Source organism: Haliaeetus albicilla, chromosome 10, assembly GCF_947461875.1.
Source record: "Haliaeetus albicilla chromosome 10, bHalAlb1.1, whole genome shotgun sequence".
NCBI lineage: Eukaryota > Metazoa > Chordata > Aves > Accipitriformes > Accipitridae > Haliaeetus > Haliaeetus albicilla.
The window spans coordinates 11268061-11294278 of NC_091492.1; the positions used below are offsets into that span (position 1 = coordinate 11268061).

Here is a 26218-nt window from a genome sequence, read left to right on the forward strand (position 1 = left end):
GGAGGTGCCACAGGAGCTGCGAGAAAACATTTCCATGCTGCTCATTTTGATAAGTTACCAAAGGCAGACGCAGACACGAATCTTCCTAGACCTATACAGAAGAGGCACATTTCACTGGAACAGGCACAGGAGTAGCTACAGGGTGTTAACTGCCTATCACAGTGGCCAAGTACACGCAGTTTCATTGAAACTCAGCCTCAGAGCAGCCTGGTACAGCTTCTGTCCCAGGCGTAAGGTGATAAATGGATACAGATACTTCACCCTCTCTCACAGAGGCTCCAGGCCTGGCATCAGCGCAGTGTTGCTGAGCAGCAGGCAGCATCCCACAGCAGATTTTGTGCAGTGTCTGGGAGTTCCTTGTCCTGCAGGACTTGTGATGTACCTCCCATTTCTTCTAAGGATTATCTCCCTACCTTCCCAGCTTCTTAACAGCAGTGTCCCTTGTGGCAGCACAGCCCAGAGTCAAGCACTGTGTATGGTAGCTAAAGGAGCTGCTTGTGTTTAGCCAAGGAAAATGACTCTACTCAGAAGGTGATTCCCGCCAGCCAAGGTCCTTGCTTATATATAAGCAGGGTATTCCTTGCTAAACTGAAAGGGGAGATGGACAGCCCAGCCTCTGTTTTTGCTGTAAAGTATCACAAAAAGCCTTCATGAGCTACCATGAGCCTTCAACTTCTTGTGGCTGTTGTAGGAACTAGTGGGGAAGTCCTGTCAGGTCACCTGGAAAAGGGAGCAGATAGCGAGGTGGGATGCACACAGCCTTTCTCCATCCACAACTTCTGGACAACACTTAGATCTTGTGGGAAAGGTAAACAGATCTTTCAAAGATGCAGCTTTTTGCCTTTCACAAAATAATTTTCTGCTCATTATTTGGTAGAAAAGCTTCTTTTCTGGTGGATTTCACATTGGCTAACTTCTGCAGTCACCTCTGACAAGGGTGACATCTTCCTGGGGACAAGATGGGAAGTGTGACCGCAATGCCAGTTGTGCTACTGTTTTGACATGAGTGCCAGTGGGTCAGTAAAGATCTGCTAACTACAGGCAGAGACAGCCAACAGAAACTGCAAAACCAGGTCTCCTGTGAACCTGATGCTGTTCTCTCAGTACTAAAGAGGCCCTTTATTTTTGTACCTAGCGTTGACTCCTGAACAGGCTGAAATGGCTCTTTCTGCCCATTTTTCACTTTTTATTCTTTGTTACGTGAAACAACAAACTGTCATTCTGACTCAACGTTTGCTTTATATTTTAGCGCTGTGAAGATCTGACTCCTGGCTACGAGAGAAAGTTGCTCACTTCTACAATGACAACTGTGCCATTTGCTAAGGTCAGTCTGAGAGCATTTAAAATCAGATGAAAGCAAACTAATTTTAAAATTATATTAATAAATTAGCATGTCAGCCTTGTGGTTCTGGTGCTACAGGTGACTGCTATAATCCATACGAAACTCAGACGTCCTGTGCATTTGTGCTTCTTCCCCCCTTAAGATGGAGTAATAATACACACATTGCCCATGTCTATTTTTGTTTGACAATCTCGAAGCAGGGAGTGAGTCTCAAATAAGTAGGTACAACGGGTCCTGGTTTTGCATGAAGTCATGTATTGGCAGTGATGGGGACAGATGCTGCCCATAACTGCCCTGGAGAAACACCTCTGATGGCAGGGGGAGATCAAGGCAGAGAATATTTGGACTGAAGAGGAGGGGCAGCTCCTGTGCCAGCCACCCTCTAACCCAGCAGCGTGGCAGACCGGGGGGTTCTGGCTGCATGCTCGACTCGAGGACATTTGTTGCTCAAGGTGTCGTGGACCCACGTGCAGGGCTCTGAACCGGCGCAGGAAGAGGGAGCTGTGAGCAGCTCCGGGCTGCCCGCCATCACCTCGCTCAGCACGGGCTGGCTGCAAAGGAGAACCGAGCCAAACAACTCACGGTAATTTCTCAGCATACTTCATGTGGCTTAAAATCCCCCAAACCCAGGAAAATTACATGAACTATTAGAGTGTTGCTTTCAGCAGGGAGACCTGTCAGATACTAAACACTTTCAAGTTCTGGCTTATTAGGAGTTGGAAGTGTAATTAATATTCACTGTAAACACACCAGTCAGACTTGATAATAAAGAATCACTAGCCTAGGAACACATACCCCACTTTCTCTGCATTTCAGTGTTAACTTAGTCTGAAAACAACACTTAAATAGCAAACACAATAACGCTGGTGCGGTACTAACATTCCAAACTTTCCAAAATAACCATCTGAGCAGCAATTCAAGTTGAAAAGCAACTTGGCTAAACCTTGAGGCTAATAAACTGCTTGATTAAATTAAGGGGTAAAAACTAATAAATATTCAAAACACTTGATAATGCTTTGTTTGACATAAAGAACATTTAATGCAAGTCTCACTGGAAAACCTGTCAGGTTTTATACCTTAAATAGAGTTTTGCATTTAGAAACACCAAGTGATTCCATTTGCTGCCTTTGATTATTGTCTTCTGTCACTTTAATCATGCTGGTAAAATTACACGATTTCTGTGAAGTCAAATCCGTTTACAATGCAGTTTTAATATAGCTTTGCAGCGCATTCTTCTATGCATTTTTATTTAGTTACTCCCTACCTAGCAATACTTTGCTTTGTTCTTGAGCCCTCATTAGCCTGGGGTTTGCTCTAAAGCTCTCCCAGGGAGGAACTAAATAGAATACAGTTAACCCTATGCAAAGAGATGGTCTGGAACAACGGACTGAGCCTGGGCACAGCGCCGGCTCTCCCGAGTCTCTCCCAGCCCTGCCAGCGGCTCGCTGCGCAGACAAGTCCTTGGCATTCACCAGCACTCTAACCTCCAGGCTCTTACCAAATCCTGCTGGTTTTGTTTCACAGCACCTCTGAAATCTGGATGCTGGTTGAGGCCATGATCAGCTCAAACTACATCTCTTCTACCGTCTCTTCTCACGCCTTCCTGTCCCACTAGATTGTCCAAAATGCTGCCGCTAAAGCATCTCTCTGGCATTTCACCTGTACCGCTTCTCCATCCACCCCCCTTTACTTGATCCATCTTACAATCCACAGGACTGGTCTGGTCTTTACTCCTACCTGAGTGTTTTCTCCCATTTCTCTGTTATGAGCTTTTCTTGCATCCAGTGCTCTGGCTCTCACCCTGCTTCACCGCACCCCAACCCGCAGGCCAGCCTCCCCAGCCTGCCCACCGCTTCCCAGAAAGACCAGTGCTCAGGACAGCCCTTCTAGGCTGGAGCTCCAAACCTGCCCATGAATGCCAAAACTTTTCCCTGCCTTGGAACTAGATGTGTGCTCCCATTGCACAGTGCATCTGCTCAACATTAACTTTAAACACTGCTATGCCGGGGTCAAATACGATTACACTCATAACTTTGGCAAGAATGGCTGAGGAGCTGTCTGCAGCATAAGGATCAGCTGTACTCCAAAGCTACAGCCACCACAGCAGCCACAAATCTGGACTGACTCAGTCATGACTGGCCAAATTATCTTGCCTACCTAGTCCAACATGCAAAGTGAAATCCCACTGCACGGCGCGGGAACTTTCCTCTCCAGCAACGCTCCACGTCCTCTAACTGAGCAGATCCCTGTTGCCATCCCAATTTATTCATCGCTTCGTCCTGGAGTTAGTGCTTTTGTTGAATCTTGTAATCTACAGTTTGGACACTTTTGTCTTCTAATTTTCATACATAAGGATGACATGTTGCAAGTTTCGAAAGTGCAAAGCCATATAAACAAGACTAGGAGGAGAGCGTTTAAACAATCAGGATTTGCAAAGCAACAACCAAGCGCCATTATTTCATGGGAAACATGTATTGCTCCTTAAAAAGCCCTTAGTAAATTCCATCTCCCAAGAATATTTTGACATTCATAAATTGTGTAAAAGATTACTTCTTGAAATCAAAGTATGTGCATCGGTTATATCTAACACAAATCCTCATGGGCTTGTTTAAGGGTGTTTCTTTTTTATACCAACAAGAAAAGATTTATACAATTTAAGTCCTCGAAGTATCAAATTTAAAACATTTCTTTCAGACTGTGAGCATTAAACCCGGTAAGTGCTAGTTGCTGATGTTGCTTCTTAATTGTTGTTATACCCTGATAAATAAGCTAAAAATGTGAGGAAATACAATTAGTTTAGAAAAACTGATTTAGCCATAAGCTTCATCGTTTAACTTTTTATGGTATCCATGACAACCATTGGTCCATTTATTAAATAATAGCATCCCTGGTGTAATACACAAGTACTAAAAATCCTAACAATAAACAGCAACATTTAGTTAAGTGTGTTTAGGTCAAGCACACAAACCAACCTGCAACAAAACAAATGACAGAATGGGAGGAAAAAACAGATTGCAGACTATAGCTTTCCTTACCTTAAAGTCATCTGGGAGCAGTAGCTTAGATGTCCTTAGGAAGCTTAATATATATCTGAAAATTTCACCATCTCGATCAATGAAATAATGTTGTTTTAAACTGTCCAAGACAATAGGCTCTGTGCCATTAAACAGACGACTTATTCTGGAAAAAGAAAAGAAAAAGAAATGGGCAAAAGAGACAAAATCTCATTACACCCTCAGGGCTTAAGAACATCCAGCCAATTTAGTTGCATCAATTCATGTGCATAAGGTAATGCAGTATCATAATTTGGTGACAAACAAGTGCACAAAGATAGATGCCTCAGACACGTGTGTGCCCCCAGACGCTGACACACACGAAGCGCGTGTGCACATGCAGACACAGGCACGCACACCAGCAGCGAGAGCCCCGCAGCTGCCCTGGCGCTAAGCTCGTGCTGCACCGAATCAGGGCTGGGAATTAGGCCCATGACCCCAACAAGGAAAGTGCCTATGAAACGCTCACCCCACGGCTGGCAGAGTGATGTTGGTGAGAACACGCGTCACCGGCTCCGTTATACATCCCTGTCCGCCATGTCCTGCTAACGGAGAACTGAGTGGTTACTCAGAGATGGGTTCCTGGCCACGAGCTTTTCCTCCAGCTTGGCTGTCATTTTGATCAAACGCCATCGAAGCCTTTCCATCCTAGAGGAGAGGCTTCCCATACACCGAGATGAGCTGTACGGACCTGTCAGTGCTGGATAAGTGGCCATCCAACGCTGAATGTTTTGGCAAAGCAGCAACCAATGGCCCGTGCAGCATCTGCAGCGCTGCCTGTGGGACCACAGTCCCACCACCAGTAGTCTTGGGCATCAGAGTCTGGCAGAAGAAAGCAACGTGGCAAATCTTTTGTGAGCAAAGAAAAGGAAGCGAGACCTATGAGACCGGGGGATCAGCTGGTTACAGGACCAAAATACCACATCAGCTACATCACTCCAGCTTTCCCCGTGTCCTGAGGAGCATGCTCTGCAGAAAGCAAACTGGGCATCTGCCTGGCTGCCGTTCCTCCCGCCTCTCCCCTCCAAACGCCTGGCTTCTCTCAGAACGCTTTGTCTTCCCATGAGAAATAACCCAGCTGAATATATGTTCTTGAAAGGAAAATCGCAGGAGACAGACAGCAACGACCTATTAAGTAATTGAGTCCATCTCTCTGACAGTGCAGCATTGTTCCCAACTGCAGAGTGTCTCGTGTTTCAAAGTCGAGTCTTAAATAACCCTGCTAGTGAGGGCTCCTCCATTTCCCAGAGAGATTATCCCACAGCCTGCTGGATTTCACTGCCGAGCCGTCCCTTCGACTCGGCCGTGCAATCCCGCCGTGTCCCTCACCGGGACCAGGGCAGGGCTTTCCCCTGCCGTGGATAACAAGCTCACCCAACCCCGCCAAAGGCAACGGCCAGCACCGCCGGCGAATGCCGCGGCCGCAGGCTCCCTGCCTCCCTCCTTCCATCACCACCACCCCACCCCAAGCTTTCTGGCCCAGCAGCGAGGGGAGCAGCTGCGGGAGCCCACAGCCCGGCCAGGGAAGGCGCGCGCCCACCCCGGCGATGGGAAGGGGCAGGTTTGCTCCCCCCGCCGCCGCCCGCAGCGCGGGTGCTTCCAGTTGCACCGCGTGCTTTGGGTCCTGGGTTCGTGCAACACGGTGAGATTTGCTCTCCACGGCTGCACCTCAGTCTGGTCTTCTAACTTGCTAATGTAGTCGCAAACTTAATGTGCCGTTTATTTCTAAATTAACTGTGCAGATATTAAATAAAACTGGACTTGGCAAGTCCCCGCTGAATTCAGCTAAAAACCCTTCTGACCTCTTAAGCAAGCTCCAGGTTTTACTGCCTCCTCTCGTGTCCGTGTCAGCATTCAGCTAGCCTGAGTTACTTATGAGAATAACCAAATGCTCCCCTAAACCCTAATTATAATACGTTTACTGTTTTTCTTCAACCTCTAGCTTTTCAACGGTATCAGAGAACACCATACAGTTCACGCTGCAACATTTAATTTATATAATCCCAACATGCGGTAAGCCTCCAGTAATTCATTATTTTCTTTTTCGCTGTTATTTTAGGGCTATTTACCTGAGACAGTTAAATATATTGCTTTGTACAGTGTTAAATTTTATCCCAGGAATCAGACAGTTAATTTATTTCCTTAGACATGCACATCAGCCAGTGTGCTGTGCTGGGCTAGACTGAAAGCAGAGGAAACACTGATAGAGCAGCTTAAGGTTCAGTACGGTACATTTATTGAGTAAATCTGCGTGGCTATTGAAAGTTTTGAGATCTTAACACCTGAACAAGCTGGGCTGTGGCTTAAACCTCCTGCCCTTTGCTGCCCTTTCCCTGTGAAGTCTGCAAAAGCAAGGCGACGGCTGCTGTTCGGCTCTGCCACGCGTATGGGGGAAGGTTTGCCAACAACGACAGGGTGCAGGGAAGACAGGGTACAAAATTTTAATGGGCCGCTCTTTAATGTAGTGAAGCATTTTTTTGGTAATGAAAACAAAACATGAATTTTGAGGCCTTTGTGGAGTGCCCTGAGCTGTATTTCTTCACCAGTGGAATTACTGCTGGGGAAAGAAACTTGCAGAGTGTTGAAAGACTTAACTGCCACCCCAAAAACAGAGTGATGAATAGTTTAAGGATTTATTTGACATTTTAGGGGGCTGCTATGTTCCAAGAACCAACTTCACTGCAGCATGTTGTAACACTGCATGCAGAAAGCGCTCCTGCTTCTCCCTTCTCGCCAGTATAAACCGTACCTGTAGAAAGTCCATCAGAAAATGCAACACTGCAGGAGCACAAAGTGAACTCAAGTGGCAGCTTTGAATGGAAAGTTGGCCTGACAGGGTTGCTCATCACATGTGAAGCCATGGAAAAGAGCACGGTGACTGGGGTCAGCTCCACAAGCCCCACTGGGATGTGACATGCTCAGTGGATGGGTCTTGGGTGGCCAGAACGAAATGCCGTGCACAGAAGCATGGAAGCAAAACGCACACAGGCTGTCAGAGACCTGGCAAGTCAGCGAGTGCAAGGGGATGGGAATGGTTTTGCACTGTGTAAACTTGTTGATGTTCAATCAGAAATTAGGTGCCACTCTGGCTGGTGGCCTCAGGAAGCTGCTCCCTCCAACACCCCGCCATGTGATGTGAGTTAAAGGTGCGGGGAGCAGCTGCAGCTCTCAGGTTGGGCAGTAGTCACCCCGAAAACGGTTGTTTTTATGAGTAGTCATGGTGCCCAGTACTGTACTGGTGGCCAAATTGGGTAATGGCGTTTTCAGGAGACACTTGCTTATGGCATGTGGGAATGGTATTTCCAGTGATGTTTGTGAAGAGGCGGGAGGCACAGGAAAACAGAGACAAAGTAAAAAGAGCAGCACTTGGATCCTACAGCAATAGGTGAGTCTGAGCAATGAACGCTTCTTCAGCACTCCCACCTTCTGCAAGAGATGCTTCGCTCTCTAATTTAAAAACACTCTTAAAATTCCTGTCCAAGACTTAATTTCCTGACAGGGAGCAGACCAAGCCAGGAACAATCCAAGTAGTTGCAAGCCTAAAGATGGCAAGCTTGCCTTTCCATTGCCTCCACCTCCCTGGCCAGGTCCCTCAATGCTCACACCATCTTCCCAGTGCAGGGCTCTTCCCAGCCATCTGTTCTTCCTCCTCAGTTGCTCCTGCCCTCCTGGCAATGTGCTCTTCCCTACAGCCTGGCCACCGCTCTGCAGTGCTGCCCACCCTGACCTTTGCAGGGCCCCTGCTCCCGGCCACCGCTGCATCATGTCCCTGCGGAGCAGAGCCACAGCAGAGCTTCCAGCTTAGCGGGTCTCGCGGGCACCTCGAGCCCCAGCTGGATGCTCTTCCCCGCTCCTCCCAACATCCAGAACACAACCTGTTGATCCTATTTCTACAATTTCTTTGTGCTTCTGTTGTTTCTGCTAAAGGCTTTTACATTTTCAATAATGTTTCGCCAAAATGCCGAGGGGCGAGTTTCTAGCTTTGTACCGATTTTACTATGATATTAAGATCTCCTTTTATTAGATTAAAAACAAACAATGCAGCCAGCCAACGCATAAGGACAAGAGTGCCAGTGAATTCTTTTCCTAGTTTCTTGGGCAGGGGAGGAAGCCGCGTGCTGCGTGCAAGTACCTACAGACGGCTGCTGCTACCCACACCCCCCGTAATGCTGGCGACCAATTCTTCCACCACACAAGCTCCCTACAGTGCCTGTTACGATGGGAGCACAGAGGGGGCCTGCAGGGCAGTGACTCCAGCCCCCACAGCAGAGCTCGTGGCACACCATCTCTTTCATAAACTCACCCAACTCCATCTTACAAGCAGCCAGAGCTTTTTGCACCCCCAGTTCCCTCTGGAACACACTTGGTCTTCCCGAGATCATCACTGAGCACAGTCACAGCTCTGCACATCATACACCGCTGTTGTGGGGTTTAACAGCACTTTGGGATAGAAAAGGTTTGGGTTTTTTTGGGGGGGGGGGCTGCTTTCTGGTTAGGGGCCAGTTTACCATTTTCTTGATAGCTCTCTTTTTTGAACAGAAAGCTAAAGTTCTTTCTTAATAAATCTGGTTCCAGAGGCTTTAAGAGGAGCACCCAGTATTGTGGGACCTGTGGGATGACCAGCAGCTAGGGTTGTGGCAAGCACAGCAGAGTCCTCAGCTCCCAAGCCCCACCACCGGGCCGGCCACTGAGGTCCCGTCCCCCCCACGCACCCGCCCAAGCCAGCGCAACGACATCATGTAAGTAAAACTCTCTATCACAACATTGCACTAAAAGTATTAATTTAACTAATTACGTGATTAATATTTAACTGTTCAGTGATATTTTTGTCATTCATAATTTAGTTGTTTACATTTATTAAAAATTGATTCTGTAGACACTTTTTCTGCCCAATGTCAAATCAGCAGGGAGTGCACATTTCAGCAAGCTGTCATTAAAACATGTCTCTTTCCTAATTTCACGGGAGGAGAGGGGAGGGAGAGAGAAAAGCCCATCTGTGGATCTTGCAAGCACGCAGGTCTGTGCTCCACTCAGTACCCTCTGCTGTACCTGCCGCTTCTCCGTGCACCCTCCTGCTCCACTCAGTGCAAACGCACCGTGAAGCTGACACGAGCTCTGCAGCTCTCCCTGCATTTTGTATGGCAGCTGTCAGTTGTACGTGGCTGTTGGGCCTTGCTGTGGAGCTGGAGGAAGAGGAGGAGGTGGTTGTGGGACATGCCACAGAGAGGAGAAAGAGGGTTGTTTAGAGCCGGGACGCTGAGCATGACCTGAAACTGCCCCACGCGACATGTTAGCAAAGCGTCCCAGGTGTATGAGCAGAGTCCAGCCGTTGCTGCTGAGCACAAACAGTGCTGCTTATCTCTTATATATTTGCTCAAGGTGGGTAGGATAGATATTGTTATCTGCTTGGAAGAGAAAAAATGCTGTGAATTAGAGCACAGGTAGGTGCTCAAGAGACCAGAGTGCCTTACACTGTGTCTGGCACTGCTGCCTGCGTAGCTATGTCTAAGTCTGTTACTTGCCCCATCCCAAGACAGTAACTGCTGGGAAAGAACAGCAGAAAGCCACTGGAGCGGCTGCGCCCAGCCCAATACCAGTATGCCAGGAACTGGCTCTCTGCTGGCACTGATACATCCCAGCTGCAGCAGCACGCTCTGAGGTGGGCAGTGGACAATGCTGCAGGTCTTTACCGTAGTGTTTTTCATACTTCCATTATTTTTACCGTAAAACTGATTGGGTTTGCGTACAAGTTCCCAGCAAAGCAAACTGTAATGGAGAAAGCACCTGCAGCTGCTTTCCCCAGGGAGGTAGGTTAAAACACCCAACCTGTCTGAAAAGCAGGCAGGGCTAGCCAAAGGAGGACAGGGATAACCCAGCTGAGCAGCACACGGGTGTCTTCTGCCTTCTGGCCTGACAGTAGTTATGAGGGAGAGATGTTAAAACGTTGTCTCTGCCAGGACACATGCTCCCTCACGCCCTGTACAGCGAGGAACGTGGCTAAAGGTTGCATCTGGCTGCAGTAGGTTTTCTGATCTGCCTCAATTTAAAACTTCAGCTATAATTAGCGTGAAAGTCCATAAACAAAGCTCTGTTGTATGATTATACCGTACCTTCACACCCTGCTACCTGACCAGTGATTTTAAGCCCTTCTCCAATTATGGGAAAATAGCGCTAAGGACAGGCACCGTCTACAGCGCAGGTCTGCGCACACACGACCTGGCTGCGGTACGCTGAAGAAACTCCGTGTGGGCTTCGCCCTTACGGCTCTGCCACAGTTTCCATTTTAATCAAAGATAACATCTTGACCACCTTGGATTGCTTCAGGCGTACACTTGGCTTGGAGGGTGTTTCAGCTGGGGAGAATTTTGTTTTAAGCATCTTTTAAACATTTTATTTGTACAGCGATGGGAAAAAGCTTGGGGGGGGGGGGCTGGGAGTCTGAGACTTACATTGGGGGTATAAACTGCTGCTCTGCAAACTACGAAATCCAAGCAGCCACGTGTGCTTTGGGGCCGGTTCATGTGCCTGAGGACACAGAGAGGTGCCCCAAAGGGGGTTTCTGGCCTAAGTAAGCCCAGATCAGGTATCAGCGTCCAGTCCCAAATGGAGCACAGGCATCAAGCCTGCAGCGTTAGGCAGGTCTCCACTCCGCGAGTGCTCGAGCCGCTCTGACCACTAACTCCTTCTCCCACCACTCCTACAAGACCAGGGTGAGCACCCGCGTTTCAGCAGGGCAGCCTCAGACGCCAGCATCCTACAGGCACTGCCTAGCCCCATACAGGCATCGTTCGGCCCCATACCCTTCAATCCTGATGGCACAAGTGAGTGACCACAGATACTCAAGTACAAAACTCACCTGTGAGAACCAAATGGAGATACTAAAGCCTGTAGCCCTAAAACGCCTCTCAATTTTTAACAAGAGCATCAAGTAGTACGGTCCAATCTCAGCAGAGGGATGGAGGAGGTAACTCACAAAGTAACAGGTTTATCCATCTCCAATTCCTATAACCTCCTGTTCCTGCCTTCCAATCCTGGAATGCCACAGTAGTTTTTTGACCCATATGCTCACTTTGCAGTGCTTTTGAAGGATATCACACTTATTAACTAATAAGAAACTGAAGGAACTGCAGGATCTAGTACCTAAATTTAATGCTTCCTATTTTGCTGTCCAGGCTAGAACATCCATTTTTGCAATAGATCAGAGCTAGTCTATATAGTATCAACATGTATTTTTAGAAGTCTGTAATCCATAAAGAACATTATCATCTACCGTACAGAATCACTCTTAGGAAGTTCTGGAAGGATTTTTTTCCTCTTTTTATACCATCACTAAAAAGCAAAGTCAGGTATGTAATGGATTTTGTCATTAAAACAAAGGTATGGACAGTTACGTTTTCAGTTCTCTGTTACTATCAACTAAAGTCCACTGAAGTGGAAATTACCTACTATTTTTGAAATACCACAAAGCGTTCATGGTAAGGATAAGAGATCCTACAGCTCCTTCTCTTCCGCCTGTTGTTAACAGCCCATCTCCACACTTAAGACACTCTGGCGGGTGACTTTGATATATAATTTCATGGAAATATATATGTATTTTTAGATTTTGATACATGGCACATTTTTTAATTTGTAGAGACAGTACTGCCTATACATAAATTAGCAGTTAAAACAAGAAACTGGAAACACTAATCCCACATAGAGAAGCCAGTGTCTTTTCCCGCATTAAAAACTTCTCTGGGTAGTCAAAAGCCACCCTGGTCTTACATCTGTGTGGCCAAGCATCCCACCAGGTCTTGAGGGAGAAGGAGGAGTGGTCAAACAATTACAATGAGCATACAAGCAACTAAGGTAATTGAGGCTCCCATGAGCTTTCCTTCCCAGGCTTTTCATTCCCACCAGGTTTACAAGGGTAATAACCCTAAGTCCTTTACCTCATTTGGATACTGGGATTAGGCCCATCAGCACTAGCTACTCATCCCAAATTTATAAGCACCAAGTTTGCTCCCCAGCACTGTGCTTCTGCCACCTGTCTCACGGGGAGTCAACAGCTCAGGAGCAAAGCACTGCTTAGCCATGAGTAACGGTGGCAGAATCCAGCTCTCCATCAGGCTAATGATTTTATTTTGCCTTATTAAAGTAGTGTTTGTATATTTTAGTGTGTTATTTTAACAGCTATAAAAAGACTTCACTAAACAAACAGTTTCTAGTATGTTAATTGCTGTATTACAAATCCTTTCATTGCATTCAGCATATAACCACATTTATAGGCAGGATAAGCAGACACATACAGACAGAACGGCACTCATTCGCTGCACACATCAGCACCCCACCACATTTATTTAAGTTGTCAGTCACGAAACGCATTTGCTGTGCTTAACAAGAAAAAAATGTAACTTTCAAATACAGGTACAATTTGCATTTCTCCATTAAAAGTTCCCTACGTGCCACTGACATAACTTGTTCATCCTTTGTAACAGGGACAGTGACAAACAGCTTCCCATTATTTTTTGATGCTTAATCATACCGTTTGCATTCATTTGGTCTGGCTGAGCTGCTCTGGAGTAACCATGACCAGAACAGAGGCCTTGACCATGGCGGGTGTGCAGATGCATGGCAGCCCAACGCCAGCGGAGAGGTTGCAGTTACTGTAGTTCAAGATAGGCCAGTTCTGCCAACCATATTCCTAACAAGCAGTAACTACTAGGGAAGAGTGAGAAGGGCAGTGTCTGGCTGACTTGCATATTTTTAATAAAAGTAACCAAATAATATTACAATATAATGTGAACCCTCAAAACACAGAACTTGTTAATGGTAGGAGCTAAATATTACCCTTTCAGTGAAATACGCCAAAGCCCAGGTACCTGCATAGAAGTTCACACATTGTAGGTTATACCTATCTATTTGGGAATTCCTCTCTTTATTTTAAATTGTGGACTTACATTTGAAGTTAAAGAAGCACATGTTAGCTGGACTTCCAGTACTATCATTTTTTTCCAGTATAAAGTTCAGGTTACTTTTGCTCTTCTTGTGTCTTTTACTTCATTCTAACTGAACTTTTGTCTAAATAGTTAGCAAAGATTAAAAATATTTATACAAATGTATATTGCAAAAGTATCCTGGTTTTATTATGCCATTGTTGCTGCTGCTCTGATTTGAGCCCTGCGAGGGTTCTTGGCCTTTCACGTCTTCTCAACAGAGAATTTACACTGAATTTTGGCCATGAAAATCAATGCAGGAACAAAAATTCTTTAATTTAAAATTAACTCCTAAACTAGGATTTTAGTTTCCCAAAGGTCCCAATCCTGCAAGAACTGCATTTCAGTTCAAACTCTGTGGGAGTTGCGGGCAGTCAACAGAATTAAGTTGTTAATACATGAGAAGATGCACAATTCAAATAAAACATTCCTGCCTATACAAGCCTTTTCTTGCTATTCCTTTAACCATCCCTTCCCCCTAAATCATGGTGCTACAAGGGCCCTGATGAGAACAGCATTGCACCAAATGCCAGCTCTCTTGCTGCTCACCTATTTGCTGTAACTCCAAGTGGAAGCTAACTCAGTATTTTTACTAGGATTTTCAAATCTGGCTAGATCTGGACACTACTTCCATTACCATCACCCTTGTACAACTGGGCATGCCGGGAGGTTGGAAAACATGCAGATACTAGTTGTATTTTAATATAAATGGGCTAAATCCTCGCTCATTGAAGTCAAGAGCAAAACTCCCACCGGGGACTCAGTGAAGGCAGGGAAAACTTCAAATGTAACTCATTTACCTTTCAGGGCAAGAGTCTGGCCCTCCGCATCCTTTGCATGTGTGGGTGCTGTGAAACCAGTACATTTCAGTACACGGCAGGAGAAAGCAGGACGGATACTCAAGGGCTGCACAACCTTTTATAAAGTGTAAATGGTGACAGCTAATACATTCACTTTGGTACCTGCTGCTCATGTAAACAGCTAGAATATTTAATCTGCTCAAGCCACATCCCTTTACTTCTGATCCCAGACATATGAAAGCTGAGCAGCTTTTTCCTACGATTCTTTTATTTATTTCCAGATCTACAGGAAAAAGTTCCCAGACACAGGCTGCCCAGGACTCCGCAGCACTGCACTCTCTGGGATGAGCAGGAACACCTGGCGACGCACAGTGCCCACACCAGCCTCCGCTGCACCGGGACACACTCCACTGCTTAAACAGGAATGATACCAGCCTCTCTGGGTAGTGATAAATCAGCTTTCTGCTTAAAAGAAGCTGCCCACGCTGCTTGGGCATTTGGTTGGTATGCCGATTTGCTAAAATGGTAAAGCTCTTCTGTTGATGAGAATGGCAATACAGAAAAAAGGGCTTATCTTACATTCTTCCTCTATTTGCTTTTCCTGCAGCCCATCCTTCTGTCCTCCAATGAGTAAACTACACCCATTTTGCCCAGTCCCAGAACGTAACACTGCTGCAATTATACTACTATACACCTCCAGTACAGCTCACATCACCACTCACTCTGGCACAAAGACATCGTGGGGAGTTACAGGCAGACTGTAACTGGTTATAATTCTCTACAAGCATGCATGTCATTGGGAAGTTGCATCCAGTACTCTCTATCTGTATTTCTGTTATCATGCTTAAAATGATGAATGAATGATGCTCCTGTTTATTCTTACATTTGATTAAGCTGTACCCAACGTATTTTTCCTGGCTGTTCACTTAAAGAAACTGAACACATCAAGAAAGATTTGTTAAAAAGCTATTTTGAAGGGAAAACAACCACCAAACCCCATATATCCACACCAAGTAGGAAGACTCGTGTAGTTTTTGCTGGTCAGCCCGAGCCACTGGCAGATGAAAGGCAGAAGTGAAGAGGCATTTCCACTAGGTTTTTTGTTACTGCAGCCGGAGAGCATGGACAGAGAGGAAGCGACCCGCTGACATGTCCGCTGGGAAGAGCCTGGCTCCATGGCCATGTTCCTGAAAAAAGGGGAAGCCCCTGTCGAGGGGATACAGAGAGGGAACCCGCACCTGGGAAGGAGACAGCAATACACCTGCTGCACAGAGGACACTTGCCCTACAGAATAAAGCTTGGCAAAAACTTTAAAATAATAAGAAAACCATTAATTGTTGGATTCTGATGGGATACTGAAAGCTGAACCTGGCTTTTTTATGTGACTGCAAGAGATTCATTCTTAAATACAATACTGTGGTCATGGGTTTGATTCTGGTCCCAGTGAAGTCAAGGCCAAAACATCCTTTGATTTAATTGAAAGCAGAAGCAGGCCCCCGCTTTAACCCTTGTGTCTGCAAACAGAATACAACTGGATGTGAACAGAAGAGGAAATATGTTTGGAATTGGTTACAAATCCATGCGTGATTATTTTTTTTCCCTCTGTAAGATTAAAAAGCGGTCATTGAATTTTTTTCCTCATTCAACAGCAGTGTTAAGTACTACTGGCCCAAATTCAGCCCTCATTCCCTCCCGGACAACCCCAGCACAAGCAGAGGACCCAGTTTCTCTATTGTCATCTACTGGTTCCCATGGAGTTCCACTAGCCAAATTTGTCCACAGAACTGCATGTAAGTTTTGCAATGGCAGAATTTAGGCAGCGGTCTCCTGGAAGGCACACCACATTCCCCAAATGCCAAAGCTGCAGCCTTTGGTGTAAATCATACTGGTACAACTTGTTGGCATAACACAGTATGACACCAAAGAGGTTAAAAAGAGTCCCTGGTTTTCATTGTCCGCTTTCTCGAGAGAGAGAGATTTGCTGCCGCAAAAGCGTCTACCAGATCTAAATGGATTACCTGCAGCACTGGTAGCATCTGCACTCCATTAGGAGAGAGGCGTAACGGGAGCCTGCCCTTTGGACTGGGATTCCTTCAGCGTTTCAGCTTTACGGTGCAAATCTCAGTTTCCAATGCTTGCCAACTGATCCCTTCTGAGTCTGACCAAGAGTAACGGTGCAAATGCTGCATAATAGCTTCCCACCATCCACGTGCAGGACTCCTTTCAGGTTTTGCTTTATGAGGTCCTCAGCAGATAAAAAAGCAGCAATTTTAGCCTTTGAATGCATACCATACTGCAGTAGAGTGAAATCAACACAGTACAGGTGAACACCGGAATACCTCTGCTCAGCCTATCTGCCCTGGTGCCCAGCTCTGACAGGCAGGCTGTCGTCACAGTGACTGCATCAATAAGGAATGCAATCGTGCACGCATGCGAAGCCAATAGCCATCCTGCCTGGCAGAGTTTCAAGTGAGAGCAAATCAGGTAAAAACAAAAACCAAACCCCTCTAAAATGTTTACAGGTGTCATTTCTTTTTAAAGCATCAAAAGATTGGAAGTACATGCTAATCACAGCAAATGAGGTGAAGGAATAGACAGTTTGGTGGACAGAGCACGGAGATATGAGTTTGTAACTCTGGAGTTTAATTCCAGCACTGCAGCTTCTCCCAGCTATCAAATTGGGTTAGGAGAGCCACGAACCTGGTGTAACTCTGTATCAATGGAGTTATACCAGGAATAAGAGTGACTGACAATACTTACCTGTTTCAGTCACCAGATTATGCATTTAATGTCAGTACCTCACAAGGGAACAAGCTGATGTGCTGCAAGGACTAGGTATCCTCATCAATTTATTATATATCATGTAACAGAGAAACTTGGCAAAGTCAATGTGGCTAGCAGCAGCATGGAGCATGACCTGTATCAGCTACAGCCTGGCATCCTCCACACCATCTTGTTACTCTGTGCTTGAGAGATCTAGCCTCCCTTACGCTTTCACATATGAATCCTGTGTTTCCATGCCTGCATATTTCTTCTATTTAAATATGCACTTTGTTCTTAAAGATTTTATTAACCCATGAATAGATTAATTCTGATTTCAGTCACACAGGTAAAAATTTGGAGTAATTCCTTCAAAACCAGCGGAGTCATCTCTTTGGGAAGGCCGTCTGACTAGGAAAGGTATGTGCACGCACCCGTAAGTGCATGATGCTTTGTCTTCATTTGCCTGTTGGTTTTACATCTTCAGATGTTTTTGAGACCAAGTATCATGGATACCCAGCAGAAGCATCTTACTACAATGTTCAGCTTCTCGCAACTCCTCTCCACACATCACATCCATACACATTCCTGGTGTAACTCCAGAGAGGACAACAGGGTTATGCTATGGATTCTTTTGGCCAGGTTTATTACTAGGCCAATTTTCTAGAAAAATAGGGCTTATTTTGTTTTCATTTAAGCTTATGGTAAAGCTCTCATTGACTTCACTGGAAGAGAGATTTGGCCCAATGTACCAATATCCAAACCACCTCCATTTATTTCAGTAAAAGTAGGCAAGGAATTAATAAGGTCCAATGTATTTTTAAATCTTAGATTTCATAAATGATCACAAGCATGTAGGTCACAATATATACACAGAACGACACCTACGACAACCACCAGTGGGATTGTTAAAATAATTAAGTTAGGCCTAGAGACAAATTCATTTCATAACATGTTCCTTACGAAACAGATACCCCCTTGCTTCATAATCTAGGGAGTCTGTTTTATAAACTTCCTAAGTAGTTCATGAAATATCCCCCTAAGCAGACCAGGTCTACTCGCCATTGCAGGGTCTTTATAAATCAAAAGACAAACACCAGTGACATATATTCAAAGACCAAATATGAAGAGGTACGGTGGTTTGCTGTGACCTCACAACATGATTTCCAGTACAAAGCTACTGAATCCGCATCTTTACATAACTCCTCTCCATGCTCCCTCCATGATGAGGGAACTGGATGCACATCACATGAAGAAGTGATCAATAAAGACGATTCCCCTTTGCTTTAAGTGTGAAGCTGCTACACCTGTGAACCCGAGCACAGGTGCAGTACTTTACACCATGCTCATCGGCAGGAAACAGCCTCCACTAGCAGTACATAAAAGGAGGAGACAGGTTGCTTCTACAGCATTCTATGGGAGGGGTTTCCTCAAAATAGGCTGTTAATGCTTTTTCATGTACTGCCCTGAAAATGGCTGTTGGAAAAAAAAAAACAAACAACTTATATTGTGCTGCTGGCACCAAAGTACCCTGTCAGGTGAGTGGTAAGCAAAAGTAGCAGTGAAAGAAATGATGAAGTACTTGACTAACTAACCTCAGAAACTGCTATAAATATGGAGTGCTAAACAAAAAAAAGTTGAATTTTTGGTCTCCTTGTCTGCTGGCTTCTCCTTGTGAGTTTTAACAAACCAGACTAGTTTTCAACCTGTTGTATGCAGGAAGCATGGGAATTACTAATGTGCTAAGTGTAACTCAGCTACAGTCATGTTATCACTGCAGAAGAAGAAAGTGAAGAGCAGAAAACAAGACAAGATTAGCTGGGTTTCACACTGAAGGTACTGGAGCCACTGTTCAACATTCATCTTCTGGACTCCTGTCAGAGGCTATAAGTGACATCCCTCTTGATCACAGCCAGGCTGCACAAGTTGCATGGAGATGCCTGTTCTTCCTTTTGACTAGCTGAGCCGAATAAGCTAGTATCTAGATAGGAATGCACAATTTTCTCAAATTCAGGTTTTCTGACAGCCTGTGCCAGGTGTAGCACTACAGCCATAACTTTATTTCTGTAAGTCAGACAAGTGTTGATTTGCTATCTTCTCCTCTCCATGACTAGGTTGGTCTGTCCCTTTCTCGATGCTGTAATACCCATTTATGCCTAGAACTCCACACAACCCAGGCTGTAAATGTATACAGAGAAACGATAATTTCCAAAAAAGTGTTCATCAGAGACTAGCTAGGCAGTATTTTCTTGTACATTTCATCAAATATTCTAAGTAAACACACAAATAATTCATTCATCAACAGGGCCACAATCTCAACACCCAATTACAGTAAGATTTGTACTCCCAAAGGGTGAACTTTGCTTTCCTCTCCAGAGCCTGTGGGCAGTCCCCAGGCAGCAGCTGTGCTGGGCAAGGCAGCAGTTATGAAGTCCAGCAAAGAGTAAACACCTTTATCACAGCAGACAGCTCAGCTCTGTTGTGGCTCCCTACATGCCAGTTAGTAGGAGATCCTGGAGAGGTGGACACAGACAGGTCTGAAGAATCAGCTTCCATATAAATTCCTTCCCTCTTGTCTCCCCAGGTCACTTCAGTGAAGGATTAGTGTTACAGGGACTACCCTCCTTTACCACCAAAGCTACCACTCCAGCTGTGAAACAACAGCCCGGGTTCATTTTACACTATCTGATTCAGCAGCCTGGCAATGAGAGTTCCTTTGCTTGCTCCAGCTCTGGTAAGTGCAACATCCACAGGCAGACTGGGGGGAGACAGAGAATGGGAAGGGGAAAGGCCCTTTTTTAGGGTTTTTTCCTTAAGGGTTCTGCTGGTCAAAATTCTCTTGGAAACCAAAGAGAGATTTGGCCAGTCAACAACCAAATAAGAAACACTCAAAAGATTTGAGGTGCATGATTGCAGGTGCGTGAAATGAAACCAAAAATGATTTTAATCTCCATGACAATTCTTACGTTAATTCAAAAAAGGCACTGCATGTAGCCAAAACCTCTGGTTTTCAGCTCCTTCGCTTGTTCTCATCTGCAGCATACACCTGATTGCCTTAAACAACGGCAGAGTCCCGGGGAGCCCTGGCGTGCTCACCGCTCTCGGCAGAGCTGCCGTGCTGGTGTGCGGTGTCGTTACGTGTGCGCAGTGCTCATGTACTGTGCCCATAACCTGCATCTCTGAGCATTTGTAACGTGCAGGGAAAACACTTGCTCCTGCCTATTCAGGTGTTTTTCTTTAAAGTCTGTGCATGGTTTAAGTTCACAATACCTATTAAAATTAATGAGCTTTGCACTGCAGCTCACATGCAGGCGCATTTTGTAGTGCTTTGCCTGAACGTGGGCTGCTGGCTCCGACTCAGAAACTCTTTGCCTTTTGGGCAATACACAACAACAGTTCATAGCCCGTGACTGTCAGAGCCTGGTGTCACCCCACAAACTGGGCGCTCAACAACTGACGTCGGTGGGAAGAGTGGTAGCTCATGAAGGGTGAAATGTGCCGTGGCAGCACGCCTGCCTATGTACTTCACTGTGCTTAGAGTCATTTAGTGGGTGTGCAGGTAAGGGAGAGGGATTGAAGAGGGACAAGAGGCTATACAGATGCTGGGTGGGTGAGCAGTGTGGAATGGCAGTGGCATGGAGAGGTTTGGGAGACACCTAAGTCAAGGTGAATGCTACTGATGCCGTGGTGGTGCAGGACTGCTGCGGGATGGGGCTGGCAGGAGGCTGTGCTGGTCCAGGAGAGCTGACACCGCTTCTGCTCCAGACCAGGATCCTGCCCTCGAACGTGCTGTGCTTTCACAGCCACCAACAGTCTCTGGTTATGAACAAATCTGGTCTTCACTCCACTTAACCAGTCCAGAGTACAGGCCTTGTTTAAGGACTGATTTACACCTTAACTGCCAGCATGGGATAAGCGACAAAATTTGCTAATTGGACATTGTTTTCAGGCAATAATATCAATAATACACAGATTTGATGGGAAATTAGCAATTAAGTTATTGTAAGAGTGACACTGGGTTGATCCTACATGAGCAAGAAATGTGAGATGTTCTCAGGTATGCTAAGTCTGGAGAATTGCATATCCTAAACATACCCGAATTAGGAATTTCGCTACTCCCTCCCAAGAAGTGCAGAGCAGGACCCTGTATGGAGTCCTTAGTGTAAAGGAAGATGGGGAAAATCTGTCTTGTAGATCTCGGTAGCAGGTGTGTTTGAGCTTATGAAACCACTGTATCTGGCTATATGGGGTCAGCAACCGTGTTCTGTCAGGGACAACAGAGACATACTAAAACTCGGAGAAGAGCATCCCCCTGAACTCAGTCCAGCCTGGTGTGGCTGCAGAAAAGGGGGGGAGAAGCAGATCTCAGGTGTCGGAGCTGAGCTCCAGCAAGCAGAGAGATGGAGGTGCTGGCAGAAAAGGTAGGGGAATTAAAAACCACAGATACCTACAGAGTAGCTAGAATCAGAAGGTCATGCTTGGTGAGAGAGCTTGTCCGAGGGTAGGTCTATACAAGAATGACAGTTTGTTTTGACAAGAAACATTCGGAGGAGAACACACATGCTTTACAGGACTCCTTTGTAAATCACCAAAAAAGTCCATGGGTTCAGAGGAAAGTGAGGCAAGGGATATGCCTGGAAAACTCCGCTATGCCTCGTAACAGCTAAGGTCATTAGTTCTGAAACAGTTAATAAAGCCTGTGCTGGTTCAGGACGTGCCCTTTGTTAGCACTGGCTCAGCATGCCTTGGGCCGCCAAAAAGCTCCATGTTCCTGAGGAGGAAAGGCTGGGAGCAGAGAGGTCCCAAACACAGTGCACTACAGACTGTCAGGGGGAGGGTCCCTGGGGTCTGTGTACCCACGCTATTCCTGCCTAGACATTGACACTTCAGTTAAAATTATTCCTGCTCACTTTTGTCACACAACTAACACCACAGAAAGCATGAGCTTTTATAAATACATTTCAAACAAAAGAACATACTTATCTTTAATAGAGGGTTATACAACAAATACTAATTAACCAAGAATGTAAGGTAAACATATTTACCTTTTATAGCAGAACAACTCACAAAGAGCTCACAGCAATTCTCTGAGTTAAAAACACTATTCAGGGCTGCGAAAAGGACAGGCTTCTGATGAAAAATCTTGTTCTGCTTTCTAACAGAAATTCAAAGTGACATCAAAATTTCCAGTGAAATCGAGAAACTGGGACTTGCTGTGGTATACAGGGATTTGGAACTTCTAGTTCTTTTCCACTTGAAGTCAATGACATGTCTGCCACTGAGTTCAGTGGGAGTAAGACTGGAGGATCTGGCAATGTCTCTGGATATTCCTGACTGCATGTTAGGAGCCTGGACTTTTGGTGTGGGTTTGTTTCTTTAAATGTAAGAATTGTCTCACTCCCTTGGATAAATACCATTTGCAACTCACTTTATAGATGTGCTAGAAGTTTTGCAGCCTTTATGATCTGTCATATAAATCCATATTCAAGTGTCAATGTGTGAAGAGGCCGCTTTAGAGGTCCTCTGGGTGAAAACATGAATGGAATTTCTAGAGGAAATGCTCTCAAAGATGAATAATTTGTCTACTTAGCCAGTTACTTTAGAAATAAGATGCTGATGGTAAGAGTCACTAGACTGAATTCAACAGGTTTTTTTTTTTCCTTTCTACCCATAATTTACAACTACCAGAGTTGGGAGTTTGGGTGGGAGAACTTGCTGAAAATAAACTATTGAAATTGAGCATCAGATCCAGGTAAGACATCAGCCTCCTTGTACCTCCAAAGCTTGTTACCTTTAATGGCAATTTTGGGTACGCACGGAAAGCAGCCTCAAATAGCTATAGGAAGAGGGATGAATAATATTGTTTCTGAGATAATTTCTGTGACCACCATCATTATGCTGTTGATGATCACAATTTCTTTTACATGTTTCTCATTTTCCTTGCCTTTCGCCCTCTGAAAGGCCAGCTTGCTTTCTTGAATGGCGTTTCATTCAAAAAGCCAACTGGAAAGGTGTGTAATAGTGCGTAAAGTGAGCATGAGTGGTTTAGAAACCATCTTCGACAGTGGCTGTTTAACTCTCTTCTCTTTCATCACACCAGTCGTGCACTGCTCAAGTTTTCTCCTTTTTAGATGACAGAATTTATGTAGCCCATAAAAAATTTACCGGAAAGAGGGCATCTACCCCCTTTAATGCCTAATCTGGCCTTTACTCATGCAAATTTAATCAATGGACAAATGCTCTTCTCACAGCACCTGCACTAATACAAACAACATCAAAGACTTTGACAAAGTTACTCTGAAACAACTCTGGGGTCACTGAAATACAAGATTTGGCCTCTGACTTCACATCACCAGCCATTCACTCAGGTTGACTAAGACTTCCAGAATCAGGTCCTTTCTCTCCCCGAATTAGAGCCAACCACATAACTTGGGAACAGCCAAGCACAGCCAGCCAAGTGGGCTGAGCACAGTCAATCCTAACAAATTACAATAAGAAATGTATCACGCTGCCTGCTGTCAGGTGTAATTTATATCATACCAGAGGGGTGACTGGAGAGCAGGTATAGGCAGGAACTGGTCATACCTATACTTGCTCCTGCTGGGCCTGATCTGGCAAGCTGCTGGAAGCTCTTCCCTCCCATTGAAGTCAACCTTAGCTGAGTTTGTTCAGGACCTAACAGGATTGGGCCTCCTCAAAATACTATGGAAGGATAAACATGATTTGATGATTTCTTTTTTCTGTTTTCTATTAGCATGTGATGTCTCTGTCTATGCATACCCTGACTGTATTTATACAGATGCTCACAATCTGTATGTGTCCTTAAACATACATGTACAGGATATACTACAAGCTAAAAGCCCACTTAGGATTTTGGAGCACAGAGAAAGAAATAGATTGTAACACAAATGAACAGGAAGTTTATTCCCACAGCTTTCAATTTTAGTGAGCGCAAACTATTCTATGTGACTGGAGCTAAGATTTAGGAAAGTGTTTCAGCATATGCTTACATCTTTTGCTGAAATACAATCTACAAATTTGTCTGATTTCTTAGATCTGAAGCTTTTAAACTGATGCTCACACCAAGAGTTTAATACGCTGTCCAAAATAATCCAGAAAGCTCTGCGTGCAGATGAGTATGGGCATGCCTCTATATGTGGCCATGCATGTTATCTCTGAGCATAAGCTAACAGTGCTCTGGCATTATTTCCCGATGTCTTGCTCAGAAAAGCTATCTCCCTCCTCCTGCACCTGTGAGAGACCCAGGATTCCTCTCCCAGCCAGACCACTGCGAAGAGAGTCTGTGCCTTATGGAAGATACACACCAGGGCAGCGAAGCACCATCAGGAGCTCCATCCCCACTGAAATAATTGCAAGTATTTTGCCTTAACCAGGAATGAGAGAAGGCCAGGCTCAATGGGGGGTAACCAACCAAGTCTACTATGCAGCACTGCAGAAAAACAAATTAAAAAAAAAAAAAATTAAACCCCCCCCCCCCACATTAAAAAGGGGAAAAAAAAATAAGGTGTACCCTTCATCCAGCTTCATAATGTATGTAGCAATATGTCCTACTTGCACTGCTGGTGAAGGGTTATCTTTTGCTATAAAAACATGCGATTTACAGGTCTCACCCCGTAAGCTCTTACTCCAGCGAGAACTGAAGTCTGAGCAGCTGAAAAAGCATTCAAGCCTTATGAGATAACACAGCAATACAAATGAAAGACAGTACACAGCAAAACATCAGGCAGCATGTGAGCTCTGGTCAGTCACAGTTTTGTACTTTCAGTACAAAATCTGAAAAAATACACTTTTCTTATTTATCAAACAGGCAAAAAAATGGGTTTAGATCAGTACTCTGTTCTTTTTAAATAAAATCTGTGAATTTAGATATATTCTCCCAAAGCTTCCACAACTGAAGCTTTTATTAAGTAAGTCTGATATGGGGCATATTTTAAAAATAGTGTTAGCAGTGATATTTTAAAATGTGGAAACAGATGTGCTACTCTATTACAACTGCTGAATCTTCTCTGTAATTTTTTTACACTATGAAGCATTTGTCTGGTTCTCTGTTGTAAATCTCTCCCCACTGAACAGATTTCTTCTCTATGATTAAAGTAGTACCACACAAGTATCATTAAGCAGGTACTGTCCAGAAAAATCATATTGTTTTGGCCTGACCATAAAATATAGATATTTTAATAATTGTTTCTTTTCCATAGAGAATTTCAGCAGCTCCGTTTCCTTGGAATGAAATCATAGCCATATGCTTTATGACATCAGAGGCGTTTCAAGGTGTCTCCATAAATGTCATTTATTGCTTGGGAACCTGCCAAATCTGTGCAAAATTCCCTAGTTCTTTTAAAGGAAAAATCTTCAAATGAAACTAGAGCTTTACACTGGTTGTCATACAAAAAAAAATACATCTATCCCTTAAGGAAATACTGGCCATGCAGGTAGCAAAACCTCTGGCAGCGAAACCTGCTGACCTGGGCTCTGGTTTGCTTTTGAGTCAATAGTGCCTCCTTCAACCAGTCTGCTGGGCACCCTGACACCGCACATCCACACCTTCTTTTGGTTACGTATCAGGCACTTACCCTTCTGGAAAATAAGCAGGCTGAATGATAAAAAGCTGAATTGGTTTAGTGATCGTAACTGTAAATCAAGATCAGGTATGTCTTAACATACTGCTCCAGTGAATGTGCTTTAACCCTTAACACAGCGGTCCTTTCCACGCTACCGTCATAGGCCTCCTGACGCTGCCCAGGATCCCCCAACCTTCATGGTGCCCAGCACCCCGCAGGACTGGGAGCCGGGCAAGTAATAAAGAGATTCTATGTCATATACACAAATATACTCTCATGCCACATCTATTCATAATTTGGCATATCTGGAGTCTACTCTGAGATAACAATGGCCAGATCTAAACAAATCTTGCCAGACGTGTCACCAACCTGTCCAGCACAAATCAGCTACCTTTAAGCATGCAAAGATTCAATCCAATCTGCAGCTGCAAGCAGACGGAGCAGGTCAGCCGGCCGCTGCCCAGAGGAAGTGACCGCTGACACTGAGGCACGCAGCTACCACTGAGGTTAGGATTTTGGCTGGCCGACAGAAGCGTCCATTAGTCCCAGTGTAACAGAGTTGTTCTGTTTTCTTAAGGAAGAAAAAAAGGATTTTTTTTCTCCCTAAATCTGAAAGAAAGAAGTTGCTTGGTACTGTTGGAAATAATCTAGGGCAGCACACCAACAGGTGCTTCAAATGTATCGGCAGAGTGCAGAAGACGTTGGA

At 45.0% G+C, this 26218-nt stretch overlaps 1 protein-coding gene across 7 annotated transcripts in view; it reads right to left on the reverse strand.

Annotated features, from left to right (window-relative positions):
- The window catches only part of KCTD15 (potassium channel tetramerization domain containing 15), a 44576-nt gene that overhangs the window by 11573 nt on the left and 6785 nt on the right, over window positions 1-26218 (reverse strand). For 4 of the 7 annotated variants that reach the window (XM_069793467.1, XM_069793466.1, XM_069793468.1 and 1 more), the window contains exon 3: window positions 4378-4522. In XM_069793467.1, coding sequence (XP_069649568.1) covers window positions 4378-4522 — 145 coding nt within the window. Of the gene's footprint in view, window positions 1-4377; window positions 4523-5086; window positions 5218-16188; window positions 16416-26218 lie in introns of all 7 variants that reach the window. The other 3 variants (XM_069793470.1, XM_069793465.1, XM_069793471.1) reach the window with 3 other exon arrangements.